Source organism: Protopterus annectens, chromosome 4.part0, assembly GCF_019279795.1.
Source record: "Protopterus annectens isolate FY-2018-M chromosome 4.part0, PAN1.0, whole genome shotgun sequence".
In the NCBI taxonomy this organism is placed as follows: Eukaryota; Metazoa; Chordata; order Ceratodontiformes; family Protopteridae; genus Protopterus; species Protopterus annectens.
This window is the reverse complement of record NC_056733.1, coordinates 968676528-968703250: the sequence shown is the minus strand read 5'-3', so window position 1 is coordinate 968703250 and position 26723 is coordinate 968676528. Positions and strand designations below refer to the sequence as shown.

The following is a 26723-nucleotide window of genomic DNA, read 5'->3' as shown; positions in this document are numbered from 1 at the left end:
ACATGACTGGTAGAGAAGTAACTTACTAGTACATGACTTGTAGTCCATGACTGGTAGAGAAGTAACTTACTAGTACATGGCTGGTAGAGAAGTAACTTACTAGTACATGACTGGTAGTACATGACTGGTAGAGAAGTAACTTACTAGTACATGACTCGTAGAGAAGTAACTTACTAGTACATGACTGGTAGTACATGACTGGTAGAGAAGTAACTTACTAGTACATGACTGGTAGAGAAGTGACTTACTAGTACATGACTGGTAGAGAAGTAACTTACTAGTACATGACTGGTAGTACATGACTGGTGGAGAAGTAACTTACTAGTACATGACTGGTAGAGAAGTAACTTACTAGTACATGACTGGTAGTACATGACTGGTAGAGAAGTAACTTACTAGTACATGACTGGTAGAGAAGTAACTTACTAGTACATGACTTGTAGTCCATGACTGGTAGAGAAGTAACTTACTAGTACATGACTGGTATAGAAGTAACATACTAGTACATGGCTGGTAGAGAAGTAACTTACTAGTACATGACTGGTAGTACATGACTGGTAGAGAAGTAACTTACTAGTACATGACTGGTAGAGAAGTAACTTATTAGTACATGACTGGTAGAGAAGTATCTTACTAGTACATGACTGGTAGAGAAGTGACTTACTAGTACATGACTGGTAGAGAAGTAACTTACTAGTACATGACTGGTAGATAAGTACCTTACTAGTACATGACTTGTAGTCCATGACTGGTAGAGAAGTAACTTACTAGTATATGACTGGTATAGAAGTAACTTACTAGTACATGGCTGGTAGAGAAGTAACTTACTAGTACATGACTGGTAGTACATGACTGGTAGAGAAGTAACTTACTAGTACATGACTGGTAGAGAAGTATCTTACTAGTACATGACTGATAGAGAAGTAACTTACTAGTACATGACTGGTAGTACATGACTGGTAGAGAAGTAACTTACTAGTACATGACTGGTAGAGATGTAATTTACTAGTACATGACTGGTAGTACATGACTGGTAGAGAAGTAACTTACTAGTACATGACTGGTAGAGAAGTAACTTACTAGTACATGACTGGTAGTACATGACTGGTAGAGAAGTAACTTACTAGTGCATGACTGGTAGAGAAGTAACTTACTTGTACATGTCTGGTAGAGAAGTAACTTAATAGTACATGACTGGTAGAGAAGTAACTAGTACATGACTGGTAGAGAAGTTTGACAAAGCTGTATATTGTCACCCTGCTTATTAAATTGATATGCTCAATATATCATGTAAAAAAACTCAGACAAATCAGACGTTGGAATCAAACCTTCCTGAAGAAATATCAATAACTTCAGATATGCAGAAAATCCCACTTTGGTGGATGAAATGGAGAAACAGATGAAGAACCTGTTGATGAACTTGAAAGTGATAACTGACCATGGGTCATCCAGCTCTCATCTGTCCCATAAAACAATCCCCGGATGCACCTTTTTCTCCAAGAAAATGTTCTGCCTCAAAGCAAGTCATCTATGTAACACATGGTTAACTTAGCCCTTCTGCAACAGACCTTACTCCTTCATAATCTATTGCTGCTAATCAATTTTAGAGTACATAAATTATTTTCTAACTGGAAACCATGCAATACAAGGCTGAATATGTGAACTGCAATCCTATTTACTTTGTTTAATCTATACTAGTAATTGCCATAGTGAGGAGTGTCACATCCCTTGTGTCATGTACATCGAATTTGATTATATTGTGTTATTGCATGTTTATCAAGTCTTACCCTATGTATTGTGTCTATATAAATATTACATAAATACTGGAATCTGTTTACTGCCCTTCTTACAATGTGTGGTTAGTATGTGTGGAGCTTTTCTCCCTGGGTCTCCATTGAAAATGGGTTCCACCCAGTTGGACTTTCCCGGTAAACAAATGTAAAATAAGTAAATGAATGAAAATGAAAATTAAACTTTGTTATATAGTAGCACAATCTATCAAATTAAACTTTGTTATATAGTAGCACAATCTATCAAATTAAGCTTTGTTATATAGTAGCACAATCTATCAAATTAAACTTTGTTATACAGTAGCACAATCTATCAAATTAAGCTTTGTTATATAGTAGCACAATCTATCAAATTAAACTTTGTTATATAGTAGCACAATCTATCAAATTAAGCTTTGTTATATAGTAGCACAATCTATCAAATTAAACTTTGTTATATAGTAGCACAATCTATCAAATTAAACTTTGTTATATAGTAGCACAATCTATCAAATTAAGCTTTGTTATATAGCAGCACAATCTATCAAATTAAGCTTTGTTATATAGTAGCACAATCTATCAAATTAAACTTTGTTATATAGTAACACAATCTATCAAATTAAGCTTTGTTATATAGTAGCACAATCTATCAAATTAAGCTTTGTTATATAGTAGCACAATCTATCAAATTAAACTTTGTTATATAGTAGCACAATCTATCAAATTATGCTTTGTTATATAGTAGCACAATCTATCAAATTAAGCTTTGTTATATAGTAGCACAATCTATCAAGTTAAGCTTTGTTATATAGTAGCACAATCTATCAAATTAAGCTTTGTTATATAGTAGCACAATCTATCAAATTAAGCTTTGTTATATAGTAGCACAATCTATCAAATTAAGCTTTGTTATATAGTAGCACAATCTATCAAATTAAGCTTTGTTATATAGTAGCACAATCTATCAAATTAAACTTTGTTATATAGTAGCACAATCTATCAAATTAAGCTTTGTTATTTTGTAGCACAATCTATCAAATTAAACTTTGTTATATAGTAGCACAATCTATCAAATTAAGCTTTGTTATATAGTAGCACAATCTATCAAATTAAGCTTTGTTATATAGTAGCACAATCTATCAAATTAAGCTTTGTTATATAGTAGCACAATCTATCAAATTAAGCTTTGTTATATAGTAGCACAATCTATCAAATTAAACTTTGTTATATAGTAGCACAATCTATCAAATTAAACTTTGTTATATAGTAGCACAATCTATCAAATTAAACTTTGTTATATAGTAGCACAATTTGTCCAGAGTTGTGCAGCTCACACCAGAACATACACCTTTTGGCTGTTTTCCCCCTATTATGGCATTTGTATTAATAAATCAAAGAATGTAGTATGTCATTAAATAAGACACATTTATTTTCTAATTTCCATTAAGTATCATTTAAATCATCCCACATTCTTAAAGTGCTAATATGCTTTAGTACTAGAAACGTTTGCAAGATTTGAAGAAATTAACTGTAAAGTAGCTGTACCACTGAGCAAAATAAAAAGACCTCAAATACCAGAACCCTTGTGTGTGATCAAAGGACTTTCAGTGACTTGCTATGCACTTGTAAAAGGAAGAGTTTACTTCCTTCGAATAAAGACCAGCTGCCTTGGCAGTCTCTATCCCGTATACACTGAGAATCACAGTGTTAATCAAAAGAAGCTTCAGCTTTATTCTAGAGTATTAAAAAACAAAGTTTTTTTTTTTGGATAGGATAATAAAAAATGTGCAGCCTTACCTAAACACAAAACCAAAGGACCATGGAAAACAGAATACAAAAAAAACCTCTAACTGTGTAGTAACACAAATGCTCTGCATGTTGTGTTATACAGTTTATAAACTGCTTATGCTCGATATGTTTCATGCTGCAAAATGAAGCCTATGTGTTAGAAATTTTCTGCATCACATCTGAATATGTAAGAAACTTGAATCAAACATGATTTATTAATAACAGTAAGATTGTGTTTAGAAGAACATTCATTATTTGCCACATTTCTAATCAGATACCTGCCTGAGATGGGGCAAGAATACAAATTGAATGGGAACACTTTTCATTTAGCGACCATGAAACCCTGCAGCACCCCAAATAATGATTGAATGCCACACAGAGTATGTCAACACTCCTACACTATTAAGGCACCACAGTGGTGCAGCAGTTAATATTATCGCCTGACAGCAGCAGGTTCTCCAGTTCAATTCTCAGCTAGGGTGCCTTCTGTGCAGCGTCTGCATGTCCTTCTTGCATTTGCGTGGGTTTCCTCCAAGTACGCCAGTTTCCTCCCATATTCCAAAAACATGTCTGCAGCATTACTCACCAGGCCTCTGCTGAAAATAGACTCTGTCCTAGTTGGAATTTTCCATTAAACAAATCTTAAATAAAAATATTACTACCACTACTGTCTGAGCTGATACTCATAATACCTTTTCCTTAAAACTTTCAGCATTACAATAGCTAAGATATTCACAAGGCTGTCATGATAATATCGCTGATTCTTTAATCCTCTCTGCATATTTTATTTGTCAGTACAGCAGCATTGTATTACACCATTACCCCACTTATTAAAAGAAGTAAACAGTCATCATCCGGAATGTTGTGTCACTGGTTAAACTTCAGAACCATTGTCTCTTAATTCTCATGGGTCCTTGGAGGTGCCACTTTGAAGTTCTCTGAACCAGTAAATCATGTTTTGAAAGGAACACCTACTTTTAATGGCAGGCTTTTGTTTAATAATGGACAGTTGAGAGATATGGAATAAAAAACAACAAAATGGTGTCTTCTATTGTGTGATAACAAGATTTTGAATTACTGATCTCATTGGGGAGGTAATTTGCATAACTGCTCCGCACATGTAATGCTGTAGCTACATGATTAGGTAAGACTGAGTGCAAGGTACACCCATTTGTATAACACTATATATGGGTCAGCTGGTATGGTACATATTTTCTAATGCATATTAGCCCTACACCATCTTGTACAAGGTCTGTGAATCTGGCTTGTGTGTTTGTATGTGTGTGTGTGTGTGTGTGTGTGTGTGTGTGTGTGTGTGTGTGTGTGTGTCTGTAAAATACTAGTAAAATTTGTAGAGCTATTAATATAAATATAATAGGTAAGTGTCAAATGTGATGAGTTTTGTTGATAAACAGCAGGTGTTCAGGACTGCAGGGCAGCATAATCGTCAATGATTCATCACAGTTTGGTCATTTGCAGTGTCGACTGTATCACAATTCATTCTAACATCATCTTCCTTGTCAACAGATTTTATTACAATTCTGCATACTAGAGTTATTCTAGAAACTTTTGTAGCTAACTTTTCTGTATATGTCAACTCACACATAGGCAACCATAGTCATAGGCCAACTAGGCGGCCACCTAAGGCACGCTCTAGCATGGCCGCTTTCCCAGTAATCTAGATGGTGTATGTAGACCAGGATAGGGGCACTGGATGGTGTTGGGAGGGGTGCTGTGGAGACCTTTGCCTAGGGCACCAGTTGACCAAAGACCATCCCTTTAGTCATGTAATCTGTTTTAAAATTAATGACTGGGATTCACAGATAAGCACTGCTAGAATTCAAGTTAATATCTGAGAAGGTTACTAAGTGAAGTCATAGAGACCTAATTGAAAATGTAGCAGGCAGGGGATAGTTCCAAGAATAAGATAGCAAAGCTGCAGCACTTACACAGTACGCTATGATATGGTAAGAGAGGTACAATGACAGCACATGTGATGGATCGTTGAGCTAAGTCACGCTAGTGCACTTAATTCATTTGGTTCCCACACATGCAGTGCACTGACAAACAATTACCACTTGTGTCCAGCCACCATGAAAAAGGCAGCACACCTGAGCACAGCAGGCAACACTTCTGGGAATGCACAGCAAAGTGGCAACCTGCTCATCATGTAAATGAGAGGAAATGGCTAAGATAGAAAGGTAGAAAAAGGCAGAAGAGCAAGCAGAGACGTAAACATATAACAGTCAACAGAAGGCAGAAATGGTTGTGGAGAAGGAATGCATTGTCAGTAAAAGAATGGCAAGTATGGAAGGTACCAAGGGATGGCTGTGGGGTATGGAAGGTACCAAGGGATGGCTGTGGGGTATGGATGGTACCAAGGGATGGCTGTGGGGTATGGAAGGTACCAAGGAATGGCTGTGGGGTATGGAAGGTACCAAGGGATGGCTGTGGGGTATGGAAGGTACCAAGGGATGGCTGTGGGGTATGGAAGGTACCAAGTGATGGCTGTGGGGTATGGAAGGTACCAAGGGATGTCTGTGGGGTATGGAAGGTACCAAGTGATGGCTGTGGGTGGGATAGAGGAAGATGGGCACACAGCAGGGGTAGAGACATAAACATGGAGGACACAGACAGACAGGGATGGTATACACACACAAGGCCAGAAGGAGAGCATGTGGTCACATACCTATAGTAGGTGGAGTTGGTGATGTGCTGGGTTGCACAGTGAGCAAGGGATGGAGAACGACATATAAAGTCAGGAATATACTGGGAGGAGAATAGGACAGGCACTTGGGATGGATGCCAGTCATTACCACTGGGCAACAGACCTATGCATCAGTCATCTAGGTGGCTGGTGTTATACACCACATGCTCCTCCAGAGACCCAGTATCTCCAGCATAATGTGGGTGTGATACTCCAGGCACTATTTTGTTCTGTGTTCTCTGTGTCATGGCCTATAGTTGTGGACCAGATACCACCTCTTTGACAATGCTGGAGTATATTGCCCCCTCCCCATTTTACTGCTACATGTCCCTCCCCTGACTCTCCATCCTGCCCTTCTACTGCTGTTATAACTTATATGACAAGTTCTATCACAGACATAACATTCACCTGCATCTCCACCTGCACAGTGCCATGTTGTGGAGCGTGGCATTCACAAATGTCTTGCTGATTATGCCTGAACTGTACTGAAGTGCTCCTCTAAAGCTGTCTAAACATCAGAGGTCAGTATTCAGAATTCTCAATGTCTGCTCCACTGTGTTTCACTTTTCCACATGGGCTGTGTTATACGCCACTTTCTGCACGATCTGAGTTTGAGTATTGTAATCCTCAAACAGAGCTCTACAGCATATCCAACATTGCCTGCAACAAAGGAGAACCAACATATTACATGTGGCCTATGATCCGTGTGTGTACAGACTTAACTATTTGACATGTGTGTGTATCTGCCAAAAAGGTGACCCTGTGAAATGTCCCATCACAGGAATTAATGGTGTAGGTTGGCTACATACCTAATGCATGAATCATGTCAGCTACCTGACTGGTACTGATACATTATAAATAGTGCACTGGGCATTGGGTGATACATTATAAGTAATGCCCTAGGCATTGGGTGATACATTACAAGTAATACCCTGGCCATTGGGTGGTACATTATAAGTAATGTCCTGGTCACTGGGTGACACATTATAAGTAATGCCCTGGGCACTGGGTGATACATTATAAGTAATGGTCTGGGCATTCGGTGATACATTATAAGTAATGCACTGGGCATTGGGTGATACATTACAAGTAATGCGCTGGGCATTGGGTGATACATTATAAGTAATTCCCTGGGCACCGGGTGATACATTATAATTAATGTCCCAGTCACTGGGTGATACATTATAAATAATGCCCTGGGCATTGGGTGATACATTATAAATAATGCCCTGAGCACTGGGTGATACATTATAAGTAATGTGCTGGGCATTGGGTGATACATTATAAGTAATGCCCTGGGCACTGGGTGATACATTGTAAGTAATGGTCTGGGCATTGGGTGATACATTATAAATAATGCCCTGGGCATTGGGTGATACATTATAAGTAATGCCCTAGGCATTGGGTGATACATTATAAATAATGCACTGGGCATTGGGTGATATATTATAAGTAATGCCCTAGGCATTGGGCAATACATTATAAGTAATGTCCTAGGCCTTGGATGATACATTATAAGGAATGCCCTAGGCATTGGGCAATACATTATAAGTAATGTCCTGGTCACTGGGTGATACATTATAAGTAATGCCACAATCACTGTGTGATTCATTATAAATAATGCCCTAGGCATTGGATGATACATTATAAGTAATGTCCTAGGCATTGGATGATCCATTATAAGGAATGCCCTAGGCACTGGGTGAGTCATCATAAGTAATGTCCTGGGCATTGCAAGACCTAGCAGTTCAGGTAGTGGAAGCCATACTTGTTAATGTATAGAATACCCTCTGAATGCACTCCTGTGTTAATGATACCGTTGGTAGAATCTACAGTGCCTCAAATGTCAGGTAAAGTGGAGAATGTCATAAATATCTACATGGTCTTAGCTCTGTCCTCTGATCTTCTGTGGAACCAGATATGTTCCAGCGCATGTTATAGCACAAAGTCGATAAACTGGTTTTGAGTTGGTGAGACTGACACCTACAATATCACTAATATGCCCCTCATGGTTTCCTTAAAGGTCTCTGTAGCCAAGATTATTAATGCTACACATACATTTGTGACCCCAGGAATGGGTTTTTGTTCATAGGTTTATAGGTTCGTAGGTGTTTACTGGGCTAACGACCACAAGGGCCTTTTTTAGCCTAGCTATGTATCCCAGATCTCTGACAAGTTCTGGTACCCTTGATAAGTGTAAGCAGGGGCCTGGGAGATGAATCATTTACAAGCAGAGGCCTGGGAAATTTACCATTTATAGATTGCCTGTGTCCGTTGGAGACATGGGTGCCAAACAAGGGATGAATTCCCTGTTAAATTACACTGCATTCAACCCCATCCCCATGATTCTACTTCTGGGCAACCTCATTCGACAGGTCCCTTAAAGTATCCCTGTCCACTCAGAAATAGTTGGCAATTTGTTGGCTTGTTAGATAATGGTTGTATAAGGATATGATGCTATAATTCTGTAAACATGTTCTCTGCACTTCACATCCACAACAGTTAACTTTCCCATCCTTACCAATTTACATATAGTATTTTTTTTTCCTACAGAAAATAACCACTCGAGAACAACTTTCACTTTTCAAGTTCCGTATTATATTTCCACCCCACTCTCTGTGTCAGATTGTATGATTAGAAGAGATGGAGCCTTTCTCAGGTCTGATAAAACTTGTTTCTGAACTTTGGTCAAATTAGAACTAGAATTCCTGAATATTTCTCCTTGATGATTATATCATTCCTTAACCACTAACTGTTCAAGCACCCTTATTATGGAGTGATAGGGATTTAGAAGTCCGGAGTTTTTTATATCTGTTTCTATATTTATATTTATGTTTGTATATATAACTGTTATCTATTATATTTATCTATATCTGTTATCTTTTTCTGCAGTTATATTTATAACTGAATATATAATTATTGTTCAAGTTAAGCCAATATTCATTCACAAGTAACAAATGAAATCTCATTGACAACACAGACCACCGAGAAAGAAAACGATTACCTCACACTGGGACACAGAAGCAAACCCAACAGCATTTTTTTTTTAAATTTTGGTTCCAAAATTACTATACCTAAAAACCTGTCTAAAAACTCACAAACAAACGCACCTGAGTACAATATGCTACATCCAGCACAGACTATAGCAGAAAAAAACTTCCCACCTCAGCTACATATAACCACATTCAATTGGAACAGCATAAACAACATTCTTAAATAACTTAAATGATGGCCTTCACCCTTGACATAGGGACTTCACACCTATGTCCCTTACTTCTATGTACTAACGCTAACTCACGATAACCCCCTACTCTTTTTCCTCCCATACTTGTGAAACCTCCAAAAATAACCCACTAACTCCTACATTCTCCATACAACCCACTTCTCTAGTTCATAAACTTTTAACAAAACTAAGACCTTGCTCCCTCTCTGATGGCAATCTCCCACCAAAATTAGTAATAGCTGTGCGTCATTTAGCCAGGTTTTTTTAATTAATGTACTCAGGACAGGAACTGTCTGGTGCTGGAATTTATTCAGGACTTTTCATATTTTCTGACATCAGGTACCGTGTATTTCTTTGTTATCATTTGTAATAACCTAAATAATGATATGCATTTCCCACATTTACAGAAGCTAGTCATTTTCTTTGTATATGATTTCTACTTTTTCATCATTTCATTGGTTGGGTAATTTAACCTTCTACAAATGTTATTGCTGCTATAAGGGATGCATCTGTTATGTAACAAGTAGCATTGTAAAACTTTGTGTATTGGTGTCATGTCAAATCTGACAAATCTAATGGCTTAATGTATACATTTGATTTCTGTTTCAGAAAATGCCTCTGACCCATCTAAGAAAAATTACTTTGTGCAGTGGATTTCAAGACCAGACTCATCACATTCTGTCCAGAAGATTTCAAGTAAAAGACCCATTTATAGCTCTGCACTTAGATGCATGCCCTATCTCAGCTGGACTTTGACTGTAGCTCTTTCCTTCTTTCTTTGCGGCAAGTTTTCTTGATTAGCTTAGCTAAATCCTGAGTGCTGCCTTTCTTCACTGGGTCTTGACACTCAGTGGGTCTCTTCTGTAGAGCTTGCACAGTGCTGGTAACAGAAGTTCCTGGAGCTTGACTGCATAATGTATGGAGTTTCATAGAATGTTAGCAGGCCTCTAAAAGGAAGCTGCCTTCAGCGTGTTTGTTGCTTGGTTACTTTGAAAACAGGCTGACACTGGTTACATATGCTCAGTTTGAAAGAACTGAGAACTTATTGTGAATGTGATCACATCACAATAATGACATTACATAGTGCTAAAATGTTCCTATTGTACTGTTTAATGAAGCCTCCCAAATTGTGTCCTCTAGTAACTTCTTTGAACAGGGTAGACTTGATTTGGTGTGTAAGCGTTAGTGGTCATTCCACTTTCATCTCACGCTTTAACTTCTTCCTGCAGTATTTATAATGTGGCTTTATTTGTGCTTTCACATTTTTCTGCTTGTGTGTTTTGTTGCCATTTTACTGTAGTTTGCACTGGTGTGCTTTTTAAAACTTGTTTACATATTAACACATTTGTTATGTTGGCATCATCTGTGTTTTTGTATACTGTATAAAAACTGATATAGGCATTTATAGTTTTTATATTTTAAAAGGTTTGATACTGTAAGACAAAGAGATACATCACATACTGGTGTAAAAACTTATGAATTTATTATTTTGTGAACACATACGTTGCTGTTTTCCATGATGCATGTCTGATTTTGTTTTATGTGAGCTTTGTGTATGTCTGAGTGCTGTGTTATGTATATGTATCTGTTGGCAAACATAACAGACAAACAAGGGCAGAATTATTACCTCAAATGATTTATTTATAAAACAAAACGTTTTTGTTCATTTTCTTTTTAGAAAAATGCCTTAAAAGGTTGAATGTAATGGCATTTATTACCACCTCCACTTAGCTTTAAATACTTTCAGACTGCACCGTGGCAATTGTTTGAAATGTGCACACCTCATTATTTAAGAACTTATACAATTCTGAGCAAAGAAATTTTAATATGCACAGATCAGCTATGTTTTGTACAGGTAGCACTTTAACATTTGGGCTTTGAACTGTTAAGCACTTCAATTGTGTCATTATCGTGTGATCACATATTTAAATTTTGTTGTAAAATTCCTTGAATATAATTGAAAGTGTTCGACTGTTATGATGACAAAAATAGCAAGAAAATAACTTGCACTGAATACTATGTTAAAAAGTTGATGTTTATATAAAATATTTATGACTGTTATCTTATATCTTTAAACATGTTAATTGATGTTTAAGATCTGACTGGCTATAGAATGTGGTGCAATAGACTCATGTAAGCATTTCGCACTGCATCTATAAGCACTTTGATTTATCAGGGATATTTTATTAATGTTTTGTAAATATTTAATATAATACAAAATGTGCCATATACGTCTGCGTTTCACTGAGTTTTTTTTCTTTAAGACCAATACCGTGTGTACCAAAGTGACTGTGAATTTAGATACATTTTTCTTACCAATAAAAATTTGCAATCTTACTTTGTTGAGATTTGTCATGAAAATCTGCAAAACAAATCAGATAAAAAAGTAAGAAGACTTTTGGGGGGGTTGAAAGTACTGAAAAAAATAATGTTCATAATTTGATGCAGAAAAAAATTTATGGGATTATAAGATTATTAAAAGGCATTTTTCTAAAGTATACTGAAGTGAGCTTACCGGGTACCAAACAACTGCATGGTCCCATCTGCTTTCTGAAGTATTGATAACCAAAATGCATTAAGCAGTGATGGGGAACCTTTGTCAGAAATTCAGAATATGCCTAACTTAACTCTGCTGACGTCACCCCTCCCCAAACTAAAACAAATAAAAAATAAAGTAAGTAAATAAAATAAAATAAAGAAAATAAATAAAAATAAAACAGCATAGCTCTCAATATATCCAGGTTAAATCTCAATAGAATCAGGGACAAATCTAGAAATAAGAGACATGGACAGTTTTAAACTACTAGTGCTATTAATCTGAGTCACTGACAGAAAAAATGAAAGTGAATTAATATACATTTTCTGAAATAAAATAAGTCTACAAATCTAATTATTGCCATTAAGTGTAAAAAGTCACCAGTTTTAGGAGGGATTAAGAAAGACAGTTGAGAGGAATGTAAAACAGCACACACTTAGAAATGCAGACTACTTGCCCTTTGCAGAAGTGTAACCATGAAGAGAAAACAACGTCAACACTGCCCTTTGCAGACTCTATTGAAACAGTGTACTGAAGTAGTCTTTGAGGTTAATAACTTCCTTACCTCTGTGGCAGTGTTGTTGAACTGGCTCCTGGCACAAAATAATCCAATGCACTTCACACAAGCAACAAATGCAAAAGTAGTTTCTTTGGTAACTCGAGTGTTGGCAAACGCTGGTGTGTCACCCAAAATGTTGTGGCGTGTTACCTTTGGCATGCATGTCAGAGGTTCTCCATCACTGGACTATAGGCTAAGCAAGTGTTAGCTGACACTTTCAGACATTCGAGTGTATTGCCAGTGGTATTACATTGGTATGCACTTGTCATTGTCTCTTAGATGAATTATTAGAATTAAGAAATGAGTGTTAAATATGTACTAGGACAATCTCAACCATCCATTGCAATTAAGTATGTGTCATTTAACTGACCTGTGGATAATTGCCAGAAAAATGTCTACAGCCTCTCATGTAGGTGGCATTAAAAAGGCTGCATTGCACAAACAGGCAAAGCCCAACATCTTCAATCTCTATGTATACCAACTCTAAGTTTGTACTAACTCAAAGAATGGGAAAAAGTGGACAGCTTGCATAAATGTCACCCTTTTTCTCTTAGGTTCATAGGTTCATAGGTTCATACTAGGCTATCTGCCCTAGGGCATTTATAAGCCTAGCCAGAGTGTGTTTGGCTTTTGCCACCCATTTTAAATTAATTTTGCTATGCCTTTTTTTGAGGTTAGTATACTGTGCCTCTGTCTAACAGTGACACAGAAGTGACAGCTGGGGTAAACCTACGATCTCCCATCCACTCATCAAGATTCCTCTTGAAGAGAGTCAATGTGGGACTCTGCCTAACCTGGACTGGGATTCTATTCCAGAGTGAAGGGAGTCTCTGGGTTATGAATCTGTCCCTCCAGCATGTCCTATTTATTTCAGTGCTGAGGTTCAAGTCTCTCGAGCGCGTAGCTCGATGGGATTTGGATTTTCTGAGGTGCAGCATGTCCATTAATTCCGGGTTGGACATGGCTTTATACGTCAGGCACAGATCGCCTCTGAGCAGGCGGTATGCCACTGAGTAGAGCTGGAGTTTCTTTAACCGGGCAGTATATGGCATCTGTTTGAGCCCTTTGATCCTCTTGGTGAGGTACTTTTGGTGTCTTTCCAGTTGCTGCAGGTGTCTGGTAAGGTACATCCCAAAAGGAGCATTGTACTCAATTATGGGCCTGATGAGGGATGAGTAAAGAGGCACGATGACCTCCTCTGATCTAGATGTGAATCCCTTCATGATTAGGTGGGCTATATAAAATGTTTTTCTAACCACTTTGGCCACGTGGTTGTCAAATGAGAGATTGCAATCAACTTGGGTCCCCAGGTCCCTAATGACTTCTTCTGTACTTAATGGATTACCACCTATGTGGTAATTTGTGGGCATTTTGTTTTTGCCAAAGGGGATGACTATACACTTTTTGGCGTTTAGCTTGAGGCCATGGCTCTGGCACCAGTTGTCTGCTTCTATGAGGCCCTTTTGGAGGATGCTTGTGTCGGCTGGAGAGTTGATTATGGTGCCCAGTTTGCAGTCATCTGCGAACTTGGTCAGCCACAGTCCTTCCGTGTTGGCCTGTACCACCGAGAAATATATACCGAACAAGAGAGGTCCCAGGACTGAGCCTTGTGGGACGCCACTTGTAACTGGTTTGGAGTCTGACATGGCTCCAGCAATTCTAACCATGTGGTTTCTGTCCTTGAGCCAGTTTGCAACCCATCTAGTGACATAGGGGTTTATATTTAAGCTGGTGAGCTTATCTATAATGCCCGAATGGGGTATTGTATCGAAGGCTTTTGCGACGTCCAGGTAGGCTGTGTGGACCACCTTTCTCCTCGTCAATGGCCTTGGTGACTGTTTCAAAGAAATCGACCAGGTTTAAGAGGCAGGATCTGCCTTAACAAAGCCAAACTGGGTAGGATCCAGTGTCTGTAGGTCCCCAATATCTTTATTTATGAGGTCCATGATGATCCTTTCCATAGCTTTGCAGACCAAGCTAGTCAGACTTATGGGGCGATAGTTTCCAGGATCCGTTGAGGCACCACCTTTGTGGAGAGGGACCACTGTTGCTGTACGCCACTCTTTGGGTACATATCCTGTAGTAAGGCTAAGATTGAACAGTAGTTTTATGTTTGGGTTTAGCTGTTCTTGGAGTTCATGTAGGACGCAGCCCGGGACACCATCTGGTCCCATTGATGCTGTGTTTTTTGCTTTGGAGAGGGCGCTCTTAGCTGAGCATCTGAGATGTCAGGGGGGCAGCACTCTGTTGGGATAGATATTTGCCCTTTTGGTGAGGACAGGGAGGAGAAGTTTGCACTGAACCTGTCAGCTAGTATGTTGGCAATGTCTGTGGGCTCAGTGTATTTTTTGTCATTTTGGACTAATTCTGAGCATATCTGGGAATTCCCACCCAGGTTCCTAACATAACTAAAGAAAGCCTTGTGATTATCCTTAGTGTCCTGTGCAATTTTTCTCTCGAAGCTGGCCTTAGACGATTTTATGAGTGCCCGTAGTTTTTTGCTAATACTGATCAGAGATGCCTTCCCTTTTTGGGATTTTGCTCTATCATGTAGTAGCTTCCTCCTTCTATTGTATAGTTTGTTTATGGCTGGGGTCCACCAGACAGGACATCTGCCTTTGGAGGATTGGGTCTTGGTTTTATTTGGGATTGCATGATCCATGCATTCTTGAAGGTGTTCATAGAATGCGTTTATAAAGGATTCTGCGGTCTGGGCCATATTTTCCACAGGCCCGTGGGGCTTTGAAGGATTCCGCCTCAGTTTTGAGGTGTGTGAAATTTGCTTTAGAGAAGTTTTTCACTGTGGTTTTCTGGGCAGGGGGTGGGGTCGGGATGTGAATATCCAGTGAGATTAGTTTATGGTCTGATCTTACCAGTGAGGGATACACTTCTGGTCTGGAGCATAGTGTCCCCATGTTGGTGATGATCAGGTCCAGTATATTTTCCCCTCTTGTGGGAGTGGTAACAAGTTGTTCCATAGCATTTGAGCTTATAAATTCTAGGAACCTTTGGGCTAGGGTGTTGGAGCTAGAGTAATGCTCCCAGTCTATGTTTGGATAGCTGAAGTCACCCAATATAATGGTGTTTGGAGAGACCTTCATATTTTCCAGTATTCTCAGGAAGGCCGAGTGGGGTTCCTGTGTTTGGGAGGGTAGTTGCACATGGATAGTCTCTGATGCTTCATGCTGTGCCACCAACCTGGAGGTGTGGGTATCTTTGACGAATATTGATACTCCCCCTCCTTTTGTGGTTCGGTCCAAGTTTTGGGGCCGAAAAGCATGGTATGAGGTATAACCTGGTAGTGCTGGTGTGCTCTCGGGATCCTTGAACCAGGTTTCTGTTACTGCACAGATATCGATGTTCTCCATGCTAAGGAGAGTTTCGAGTGCGTGCATCTTGAGGTTTAGACTTCTGGCATTGAGTAGCATTACTCTTAGTTTCTTATCCCTTGTGATACCTATGGAGGTGGGTTTGTCTTTTGAGCCTTGCCTAAAAAAGGCACTATGGGGGTAGCAAGAGCCTTTGCCAATATCCGAAAGCCCAGGGGTGACAGGTGCAAGCCATCCCTAGCGAAGCATCGTGGCTTGTCGAGCATGTCATCCCAGGCTGACAGGCATTGGATCCCCTTTGAATGACACCAATACTTAAGCCAATTGTTGAAATTGATCATCTTGTCTTCATATTGTGGCATCATTCTTGGTGAGGGTAAGATGCTACTCAAGGTCAGGGTCATACCGGCCTGGGCTACATGCTCAGAGAGCTCCTCTATGTCTCTTTTCATGTAGTCCAGGGAGGTACATCTCAGGTCATTCACACCAGCATGGACAATGACTGAGTCATATTTGTACTTGCCTTGGAGTGACCTGAGTGCTTGTGTTATGTGGCGGATCCTAGCGCCCGACAGGCAGCTCACCGTGACCTTCTCCTTGTTCAGCCTGGTGAGCGGGACGTCAGTGTGCCTTACGATAGAGTCACCTATTACAAGTGTATCAGGTGTGTTGTTTAGCCTTAAGGGCTGTGACTGTTCGGCACACTGGCTTTGTGAGCTATGTGTTGCATGTGTTTTGTTTTGGGGTAGCGGTTGCTTGGGTGTCTGCTTTGGAGGTCTCTGCTGCTTAGGCAGATTTTTATTTAGAGCCTCCGAGTATGTTTTTGTGTGTTTATGTGTTTGGTTTGTTGTCGTGGTAGGTCTATGTAAGACTGGAATTGTAGTGACTGTGGTTTCCTTCTCCTCCTGACTGGTTACGCCAGTACTGAGTTGAGAGAGCTTAGCCTGCAGTTTGGCTATATGGTTGCATCTCTCACATGTGTTGGAATTTGTTGGGAGGAGGAGAGGGTTGTCTGTGTACATGAGGCAGTTGTAACATTGCCTCAAGATTCCCAGATTCACCAGCTGGACCGGAGAGGAGATTGACAACTGACCTTTGGACATGCTAGAATAGTATTGGGAATTCCTTTATAATTGAAAAAAGGGCCAATGGGGAACAAGGTACTCAAGGGGAGTTTGTGAGGGTGTAGTGCTTTTAATTTTTTAGAGCTGACTTATATAATTGCTTTAGTGAGCAAGTGCCAGGTAACTTAAATGCAATGTGTTACAAGTAACTTCAATGCAAAAACGACAAACAGTAACTTTCTTTCAAGTGAAACAAGGAAATAAGTACAGTAAGCAATGCAGATGTCACTAGGGATCCACAGAAGTGATAAAAGGCCGCGTTTTAGGTGAAATTAGCGTTTCAGGGAAATAGACAAACAACAAGCATAGAAACAAAGCTAAATTCAGCAGGCCTGGATCAAGTCTATGCTACAGCAAACAAGGTGTACCAATTTCAGTAAGAAACAGTTGAAATATGCAGGCACTATAAGCCTTTAACCAGAAATTCCCAGCTCAGAAGGGCAGAGTCCAGCCTCTCCTCCCACAAGAGTGCAGACCGCGATCCTTCTTAATGTAAAATAACTGGCCTGAAGCCCAAGTGCTTAAACCAGAACTAATACACTTTTAGAATAACAGACACTGAGCCCTCAATCAGCAGTTCCCAACTTAGAAGGATGTAAGCTACCTGTCCTGCCACCACAGTGCAGACCACAAACCTTCTTAATGTAAAACTGGTCTGAAGCCCAGGTGCTTAAACTAAAAGGCTTAGAATGAGTTACACCAAGCAGTAATAAATACAATTGAGTACTTTTAAGATGACGCAAAAGCAAAATAAAGTAGGAAAAAACACAAATATAGTAAAGCAGATACATTTTTTTTTTTTTTTTTTTTTTGTGGAAAGAGAGAAAGGAGTAGCAGAAACTAAGCTGATTGGCCTTCTCAAATGCTCTCCCTGTACTGGGTAGAATGAGGTAATGACACTAGACTGGGAGGAGGGTCCCAGATCAAATTTACACTAGGGGCGGGCAACTGCAAAGCCACCAACTATAAAAACACTATACCAGCACGAAGGGAGGGTGGGAAACAAACTGCAGAAATGTTTCACAGCTGAAAAGCAGCAGTGAGCCTTTAAATGAAAGTTTTAAACAGCTAAAGGAGCCACTAGAAAAAAGAGTTTAACTGCAACAAGTTATCATAAACAAACAACCCAACAGATGCTTAATAAACGTGGACAACTTCCAGTTAATACCTCACACACAGTGAAACTAGCTAGAAAAATACACAGTACACAAAGTGCTATAAATAACAAAGAAATAAAGAACAAAATAAACAAAAAACAGGATACTTAATGTTATATATTATAGCTCCGAGTTTGCTGAGTGTCCTTCCTTCGAGTATCTTCTCAGCATTTAGCACAGCATCAGCAACTCAGCTAATTCTGACATTTTAAAATGGCAGCCACCAGAAGTCGATAATCTTCCACTGCTGGTATTCTGAGACTCAATTCGTTAACAGCAAACTGTAGGAAATAAAGTTTTAGTAGCCTTAGTAATGTAGCAAAATTATGTACAAGTATATATGCATACACGGATTCACTTTGAAACATCGAATGTTCAGAACATCGACGTTCTGATCATTGAGACCAGAACATTGATGTTCAGAACATCGAAGTTTCAAAATGAACCACACAATCACCAAATACATTACAAAAATATGTTATGCATGGGGGCTTCGCCCTCCTGCATCCCCCATGTGGGGAGCTGTGCCCTCCACACCCCGCAGTTTAATATTCCAACTCCGAGATCGCACTACAGTGGGGTAAGGGAAATCTCCCATTTACCGCTATATGTGGTAGCGCTAAATGGGAGATTTCCCCTACCCTACCTGTAATGCCAACACTCAGATGGCACACACACCCACAACATGCAGGGCACTTTGCTGCCCTGCATACACACACACACAATTCTACATTTTCACTTACCTGGCACTTCCACTTTAAACCTTCGATGTTCTGAACATCGATGTTCTGATCTCAATGATCAGAACGTCGATGTTCTGAACAGTCGATGATTTAAAGTGGAACCACGTACACAGATATGGACACATGCCTATATTATATCATCGGATGCTTAAAAAAAGCGAATGATGAATAATCGACCCCAAGTAAGCAAAAGCTTACAGTCTCAAAAGCTCAGAACATGTTCCAAAAAAGAAAAAAAAATTGAAAGAATACATACATACATACACCCCCCCCCCCCCAGTGAATTATACCAACTCCGAGATCCCACTACAATGCCAAAAACGGCAAAGTAACGGAAGCAGCCAAGCAAATTCTTTCCCTGGAAAAGAATTTGCTTAAAAGCCACTCCGCTATTTTGCCTTTTCATTATTTTAAGTTCGACCAAGACGCATTCGATAGAATGCGTCTTTGGTCATCTAATAGGAACTACACACACACGCAAAAAAAAACATAATCTCACACACAAAGGCAGGAGTCTTCTGTTTGTTGCAGGCTAGTTGATTTACATTCAGAATTTTGGACTTGAAAAATCATGGCAACTAAACTAAGAGAAAAGAATGAAGACAGTGCTACAGTGTCTTCATGTTTTCTGTCTTCTCCAAGTGTGTGCAGTCTGGAGTTGGTATATTATATTATATTATATTATATTATATTATATCATGAATGGTCGACATGTTAATTGATCAGCACACAAAACATTCATCAAAACATGTTGACCATTCCTAATATTAATGACTAAAATTGCCGGCAGCCAGTACATTGAAAAAGTAAGCTACAGTAGAGAGTCGATTATCTGAATGTCAATTATCTGAAATGTCAGTTATCCGAACACAGCCTTCCAAAGTTTTTGGATAGGAAAAGTCAAATTCTGAATATGTAAATGTTATATGTACTCACTTGTGCATGCTGTTTGAGCTTGTAGTGTAAAATATATTCTTTATTGTCCACTGGAATCACTGAATGGTTGGGAAGTGTATTCCCTGCATACAGAAAAAAATAAGATTTTAGAAGTGTTTTATCTGATTCAGTGTGTGTTTGATTATCCGAACAGTTTGATTATCCAAACTACCCTAGGTCCCAGTTAGTTTGGATAATAGACTTTCTACTGTAATTTCATTTTTAAACCTACTAACCATAACCCTACTGCACATTCAAATTGGATTGAATAGTGGAAGTATAACAAAAAGGTTATTTTTAAAGTAAGTTGCATGGTTTGGGTTAGGAGCGGGATTAGAATTGCTAAGGTGGTCTATGGGGCTTCACCTGCCTCCAACACATTAGTAATATATGTTGATCCCAACCCTACCTGTAACTCTAACTGTTCACCTTACCTTCAAAAATCCCCGATGGTAACTTACCCACTACCCAAGACAGCTTGTACACTCAGAGAGTGCATACACACACACACACACACACACACACACACACACACACACACACACACACACACACACACACACAAACACACACACACACCATACACATTCTCACCCATACAACACTATATCTATTCTCTTTTTTGAGCCTTAACTCACATGCACTCTCGCACATACTTAATTTCTCCCCTTACCTAGTTCATACCCTAAAACACACATACTCACGCATACACTATGTCTAAAACATGCACACTCGCAAATACAACAAACCTATCCCCTTACCTAACCCCTGCTACAACCTTAAAACACATACACTAGCACACAGATTCCCACAAAGCCATATACCTTTGTTGACCAACCCAGACATTGCCTGATCCGCAATTTGTCTTTAACATAAAACACACTGCAGATCATTTAGCTGCACACAAGTGTCTCACCAAATGAACTGTGACCATAAATATAATATATATTCATATAAATACATACACACACACACACACACACACACACACACACACACACACACACACACACACACACACACACACACACACATGTAATATTACCTTTAGTTGCAGATACAAGTTGTAGAATCACATTTGGTAGAAAAGACAGCTGAAATTGCATTTAGTAGAAAATTTATTTGGCAGAATTACATTTAGTCTAAAACTAGACCAAATACTTTATTTTTACCATAACTTAAACACACAAATACCAAAAAACACAAGTGGGAGAAGAAGACGCAAGTACTTTTGAGGTGGGGATAAGCCCCAATGGGGGGAGTAAGTACTCCACATCTCCCAAACTTATATATGCCAACTCTATGAATGCAGAAACTCAGAGAAGGGAAAATTCTACCAAAACATTGGAATCCCCACCTGCAAATACCAGCAAGCAGCAATTTCCTACAGAAATCAATGATAACAGTTCCCTATACTGGCATTATTTACTGACAATAACCATTACAAACTAAAAATTGGTTTGTAAAGCACAGGAAAAAAAAATCTCACAAACAGCAACCCATTTAACAAAATGACTGATCTACCAAGTGTGCCATAAACATTTAAACACTGGGAGTATCCACGTTTTGAGTAGTGACTGCCCAAGGTTTTATTTGTTTTAGGTTCAAATAATCACATGTCAATCAAATGAGACACAGCTATTCAGAGCAGACCCTCCCCACAAGTGCCAACATACAAATACACTCACTAGCTAAGTGAAGGGCTGGGGTACAGCTCCCATATGTCTCTTCGCTGGAGCTCAGCTGTCAGGTACTGACAGATGAAAGAATAAAAAAGTAGATATCTAACAATACTGATATGTTTGCCAAAAGAACATACTAACATGTTAAACTATGAGATTTTTTAAAGAATGTAGACATATTTCATTAGCTATTAAAAGAAAGAATATAAAGCTGTAGTGTTTTATCTGTAGTCGAGATCAAAGAGAGAGAGTGTAAGTTTGGTTGCCTGCATGCAGTGTCTGGGTCTTTTTTAAATATTCATAATGAATATCGCATAATTGAATCGGTAGGCATTTTAATGATCTTTTAAACAAAGGATAATAGAAATCTGCATGACTGGGTGTTCTATGCAGATTCCAAAATAAAATGCAAGGAATGTTTATTGATTTATATACGTTTGTCAGTACAGACATGGAGATATTTAATGTATCTCATATATTTACAGATCTAGCATTTTTATGTCAGAAATGGATTTAAAAGCACAAGCCATTCTCTGGCACTGATTTGCAAATAGATACATTATGAATGCGTTGAAAATGGTTCAGACTGATGACAATTAAACAGCTTTTAATACAAAAACTTAGATAATTCTTTTGCTAAAATGATTTGACAAGGGCAGCGTAAACTTCATGTGTCTGAACAGAATGTCTAAACATAATCACAGAGAAATTTAGCACATCAGCCAAGCACACCTACATCTTGTATTCATTATATATGCTTAGTTTAATTTTTTGTTTGTTTTTTTTCTTTTTTTTTTTTGCAGAGGAACAGTGTCGGAAAGACAGATCAATATTTTGTCAAATGGAAATACTGAGTCAGCACTGCTCAGTTCCCAGCTTCAAAAATTTATGTTGCAAAACTTGTGATTCCAATAACAATTCAAGCAACGGAACAGTCAGCAACTATAATAAACTCGAAAGGATTACATTGGTTAAGCCAACCAAATCTATAAAAACAGTGACTGAATCTACAGCTGTCCCAGTTATTGTAAAGGATAAAGACGTCTCGAAATTCAATACAACTAAACACAGACCCGAAACCAATGCTGTAGATATTCCTTTTGAAGTAGGCAGACTGGAAAATGAAGACTCTCGCATTAATGTAATAAAAGGGAGAAACACAATATATCAGAAAACAAAGAATCCAAGAATACAGCAGTTGATTGCAGAGAAACAAAAACAAGGGAATTTTAAAAAGGTCACATAAAGAAAAAAAGGTGTGAAAGGACAAATAATGTTTCTTTTTTCTCTTATAGAGATATTGCTGCACTCTTGAATAAAGCCATGGCATATCAGAAATAAAAAAAAGCACTATGACAGAAATGAAAACTATATGCTTAGTTTTCAAATGTTTGCCTGAAATGGAATTTATGTTTAATTTAATTATATTATAAGAAACTTTTGAAAGAATTTTTGCACAAATTTAACCCAACTTCCTTTCTAAGATACATTTAAAATAATTCTTTTTTTTCTTTTCGTTACTGTAGACTTTTTTAATGCACAGTATATATTTGAACAAAATGAAGACATTTGGAGCACAATGTTCCATTCTGTTTCTCTGTGAAAGGTGCTTTGAGAGAAAATATCAAATTTTTAATTTTATATTCAGTTCAGAATTATTCACAGTTTCATCTCACTGTCTTATTTCACCACACACTTCAGTGTATTTTTCTGTGATAACTTTTTACATTTATATGATTTATATGGATAAATATATATGTAATTTTTCACTACAATCACATCTGATTCTTTCCAAAAAATTTCAGGAAGACCCTGCTTTATACCCTACGGTGCTCTAAGAAGAGATTTGGAATGGTATTAGAAATTATATTTTAATAGATAACATGTTCTATATTATTTGACTGTTTAAATGAGTTAAATGTCATCAACTTATTCACTGCACTTGTTTTTATAAACTAATTACAATCCTAGATGCATGTAATTACTGTTACCCTGTGATTTTTTTTTGCTGAAGTATGGCCGTTGTTAAGCACATAAATTTTTACTGAAGAGGGAAACTTGATTTTAATACACAGACTATGTTTGCCACTTTGCAAGTGATTTGCCAATTGATTGTCTCTCATATTTTTTGTTGCTTGTTAAATAAGCCAGTTAGAAAAGGATGCTGAATTATTTTAAAATTGCCACTGTGTATTATGCAAGGTTAAAACTTGTTTCATATGGTTACAATTATACAAATGCTTAAAACCATGACTAGGAATCGCCTTGTTCTCACGCTACCTTCCCTAGTCACAGGTATTCTCGTTTTGTATTTAATTCAGTTCACTGTTATGAAATCTGTGGAATTAAATTCAGTGTATTACCTTCACAGTTCAATACATAGATCTCATTAGGAGTAATTTCCCCAGAAGTGAGGATTTGTTCTCTGATCCAGGACATGTAGTTTCTGTCTGCATGTATCTTTGTCCATCTTGTTTACTGACTGACGTCTGTAGCCTGACTCCAACCCTAGCAGTAAGTTTGATAACGTATAAAATGCCATAATCAGGTCAGCTCTGTAGTCCCTGCCCTTCTACAGTCTTCCTTTACCCCTGTATAACCACCCAGCAGTTATTTTGTAATAACTGCCCCTCTGTTAACTATATGCCGCTACATAACAGATTTTACTCCGTTTTTATGCTTTTAAAACATGCTTGTGTCTGCATACCCCACTGTGACTCACACGTGGGATTTTCACTCATGCATTCAAAGACTGTGTAAATGCTGCTAAGCAGAGTACAGCAGTTGTGTAAACACTACAGCCTTGAATCTCTGCTATGTATTTGCGTTGCAGCATGAGACAGGCTCAGACATTGTGTATCGGGTCTCATGCATTGTGTATCAGGTATTCTGTCTCTGACTCCCTTTTTATGTATTAGTGTTCCAGGTGTATAACCCATTTAAACACAGAGTTGTAAAATATGCAAGTCATTTCTGAACTCCAAATGATATAACTCATTAACACGATACATAAATCATTTGAGAATTCCATTCATAATGCTGTGTGCCCATAACATTATACAATGCTTTACAGACCTTATCAAGATGGTACACTATAGACCAATGTTAGCACATAAGAAACACAGAGCCTTGGACAAGAGGTTGTTTTGTATCTGGCTGGAGTTGATGTAGACATAGCAATGGGTTTAAAAACATTCACAAGCCTACTATGGTGTGGAGTTCCATCACCACTGCACAATAGCTAACTGCATACTGCAAAAGAGATTTAACAACTTTTATTAGGCTGACAATCTTAAAACCTTGACTCCTACAACCACGAATAATTCCTTAGCTCAAACAGGAGTAAAACAACCTCATGCAGAAGTATTTAATTCTCTCTTCCCTTCATATCCCTTCTTATATTCACGGGGGGGGGGGCTAAAAGTGTATCCTATTATATTAATTGGGGACAAGGCAGAGAAACTGATACTTTATTGGATGCACACACAAACACAGAGTCTGCATTTACACACACACACACACACACACACACACACACACACACACACACATGGGCACTTTGAAGAATCACCAGTTTTTGAGATGTGACACAAAACTGGAACACTAGGTGAAAAGACATTCAATATCAGGGAGGACATGCATATGCAGCACAGAAGCCACCCCTTCTAGGACCAAAACTGGACAACCTAACACTGTGAAGCAGTAACTTAACCACACATCCAACTGAAGCTTTATTTTATGCGTTGTCATAGATACAGAATCCTGTTTATGTTTAAAACAATAGACTTGACTGCATATGAGGGGGCCAATATAAATGAAAAACACTAACATCAAACACATCAGAAATTGTATCCAATGAAAATGCACAAAATACTTGCCAAATAGCTGTAAATAATTTAAGCATTACTGTATACCACAGTTCAGGTCATATTGTTATCTGTAATATCTAGCATTACATGTCAAGTCGAAAGTTTCTTTACCATTTCTTTTTGTTAAAATTATGCCCTCATCTTGTAAACTGGGCTTTTTATTCTAAAATGTATAGCTTTTATGGTAGTTATTTCAGTTACCCTATATGTATTCATTTTAATAAGCTGTTGTTTCTTTTTACTGTATACTGAGCAACTATTACTTCATTATACTGTGTCATCCAGCCCCGCCTCCTGATGATCATTATACCTTGTCATCCAGCCCCACCTCTTGATGATCATTATACCTTGTCATCCAGCCCCGCCACCTGATGATCATTATACCTTGTCATCCAGCCCCGCCACCTGATGATCATTATACCTTGTCATCCAGCCCCGCCACCTGATGATCATTATACCTTGTCATCCAGCCCCGCCACCTGATGATCATTATACCTTGTCATCCAGCCCCGCCTCCTGATGATCATTATACCTTGTCATCCAGCCCCGCCACCTGATGATCATTATACCTTGTCATCCAGCCCCGCCACCTGATGATCATTATACCTTGTCATCCAGCCCCGCCTCCTGATGATCATTATACCTTGTCATCCAGCCCCGCCACCTGATGATCATTATACCTTGTCATCCAGCCCCGCCTCCTGATGATCATTATACCTTGTCATCCAGCCCCGCCTCCTGATGATCATTATACCTTGTCATCCAGCCCCGCCTCCTGATGATCATTATGCCATGTCACCCAGCCCCGCCTCCTGATGATCATTATACCTTGTCATCCAGCCCCGCCTTCTGATGATGCATCACAGGGAAGAAAGCGGTTTGTAGTGGGCTGGCATGCGTTGTGTGGGCTGCAGCAAATTTTATTAGAAAGTAACCAGAAAGCAGCACAATCATTTGCTCAGTGAGGCAATAAATCAATAAATAAAACCAGTTATATTCAAGTAAAAGGTAAAATAGTAAGATAGAATAGGATAAGATTTATAGGTCTGTAGTGCTAGGCGAACAGTGTAATACAACAGATATAAAACTAATAAATCATTGTCTATCCATGGATTTTAGGGGAAAAACTATAGATGTGTGTATCACCTCAATGGCAGACCAGCTGTACAGTGCATTTGTATATTATACCACAAGGAATTAGTGCTAAAAGGAAAACATTTATTATAATTTGCAAATGTTTGAAAATGACGACTTGGTAAAGTGATCATTCTGTAACATACAGCTGTTTACTATAGTGTGAT

The 26723-nt window shown here is 38.5% G+C and overlaps 1 protein-coding gene across 1 annotated transcript in view; it reads left to right on the top strand.

Annotated features, from left to right (window-relative positions):
* The window catches only part of LOC122799703 (A disintegrin and metalloproteinase with thrombospondin motifs 2-like), a 2689413-nt gene extending 2665245 nt beyond the window's left edge, over positions 1-24168 (top strand). The window contains exons 21-22 of the mRNA XM_044068936.1: positions 10097-10183; positions 22357-24168. Coding sequence (XP_043924871.1) covers positions 10097-10183; positions 22357-22799 — 530 coding nt within the window. The 3' untranslated portion in view covers positions 22800-24168. The remainder of the gene's footprint in view (positions 1-10096; positions 10184-22356) is intronic.
* Positions 24169-26723: the final 2555 nt, after the last annotated feature.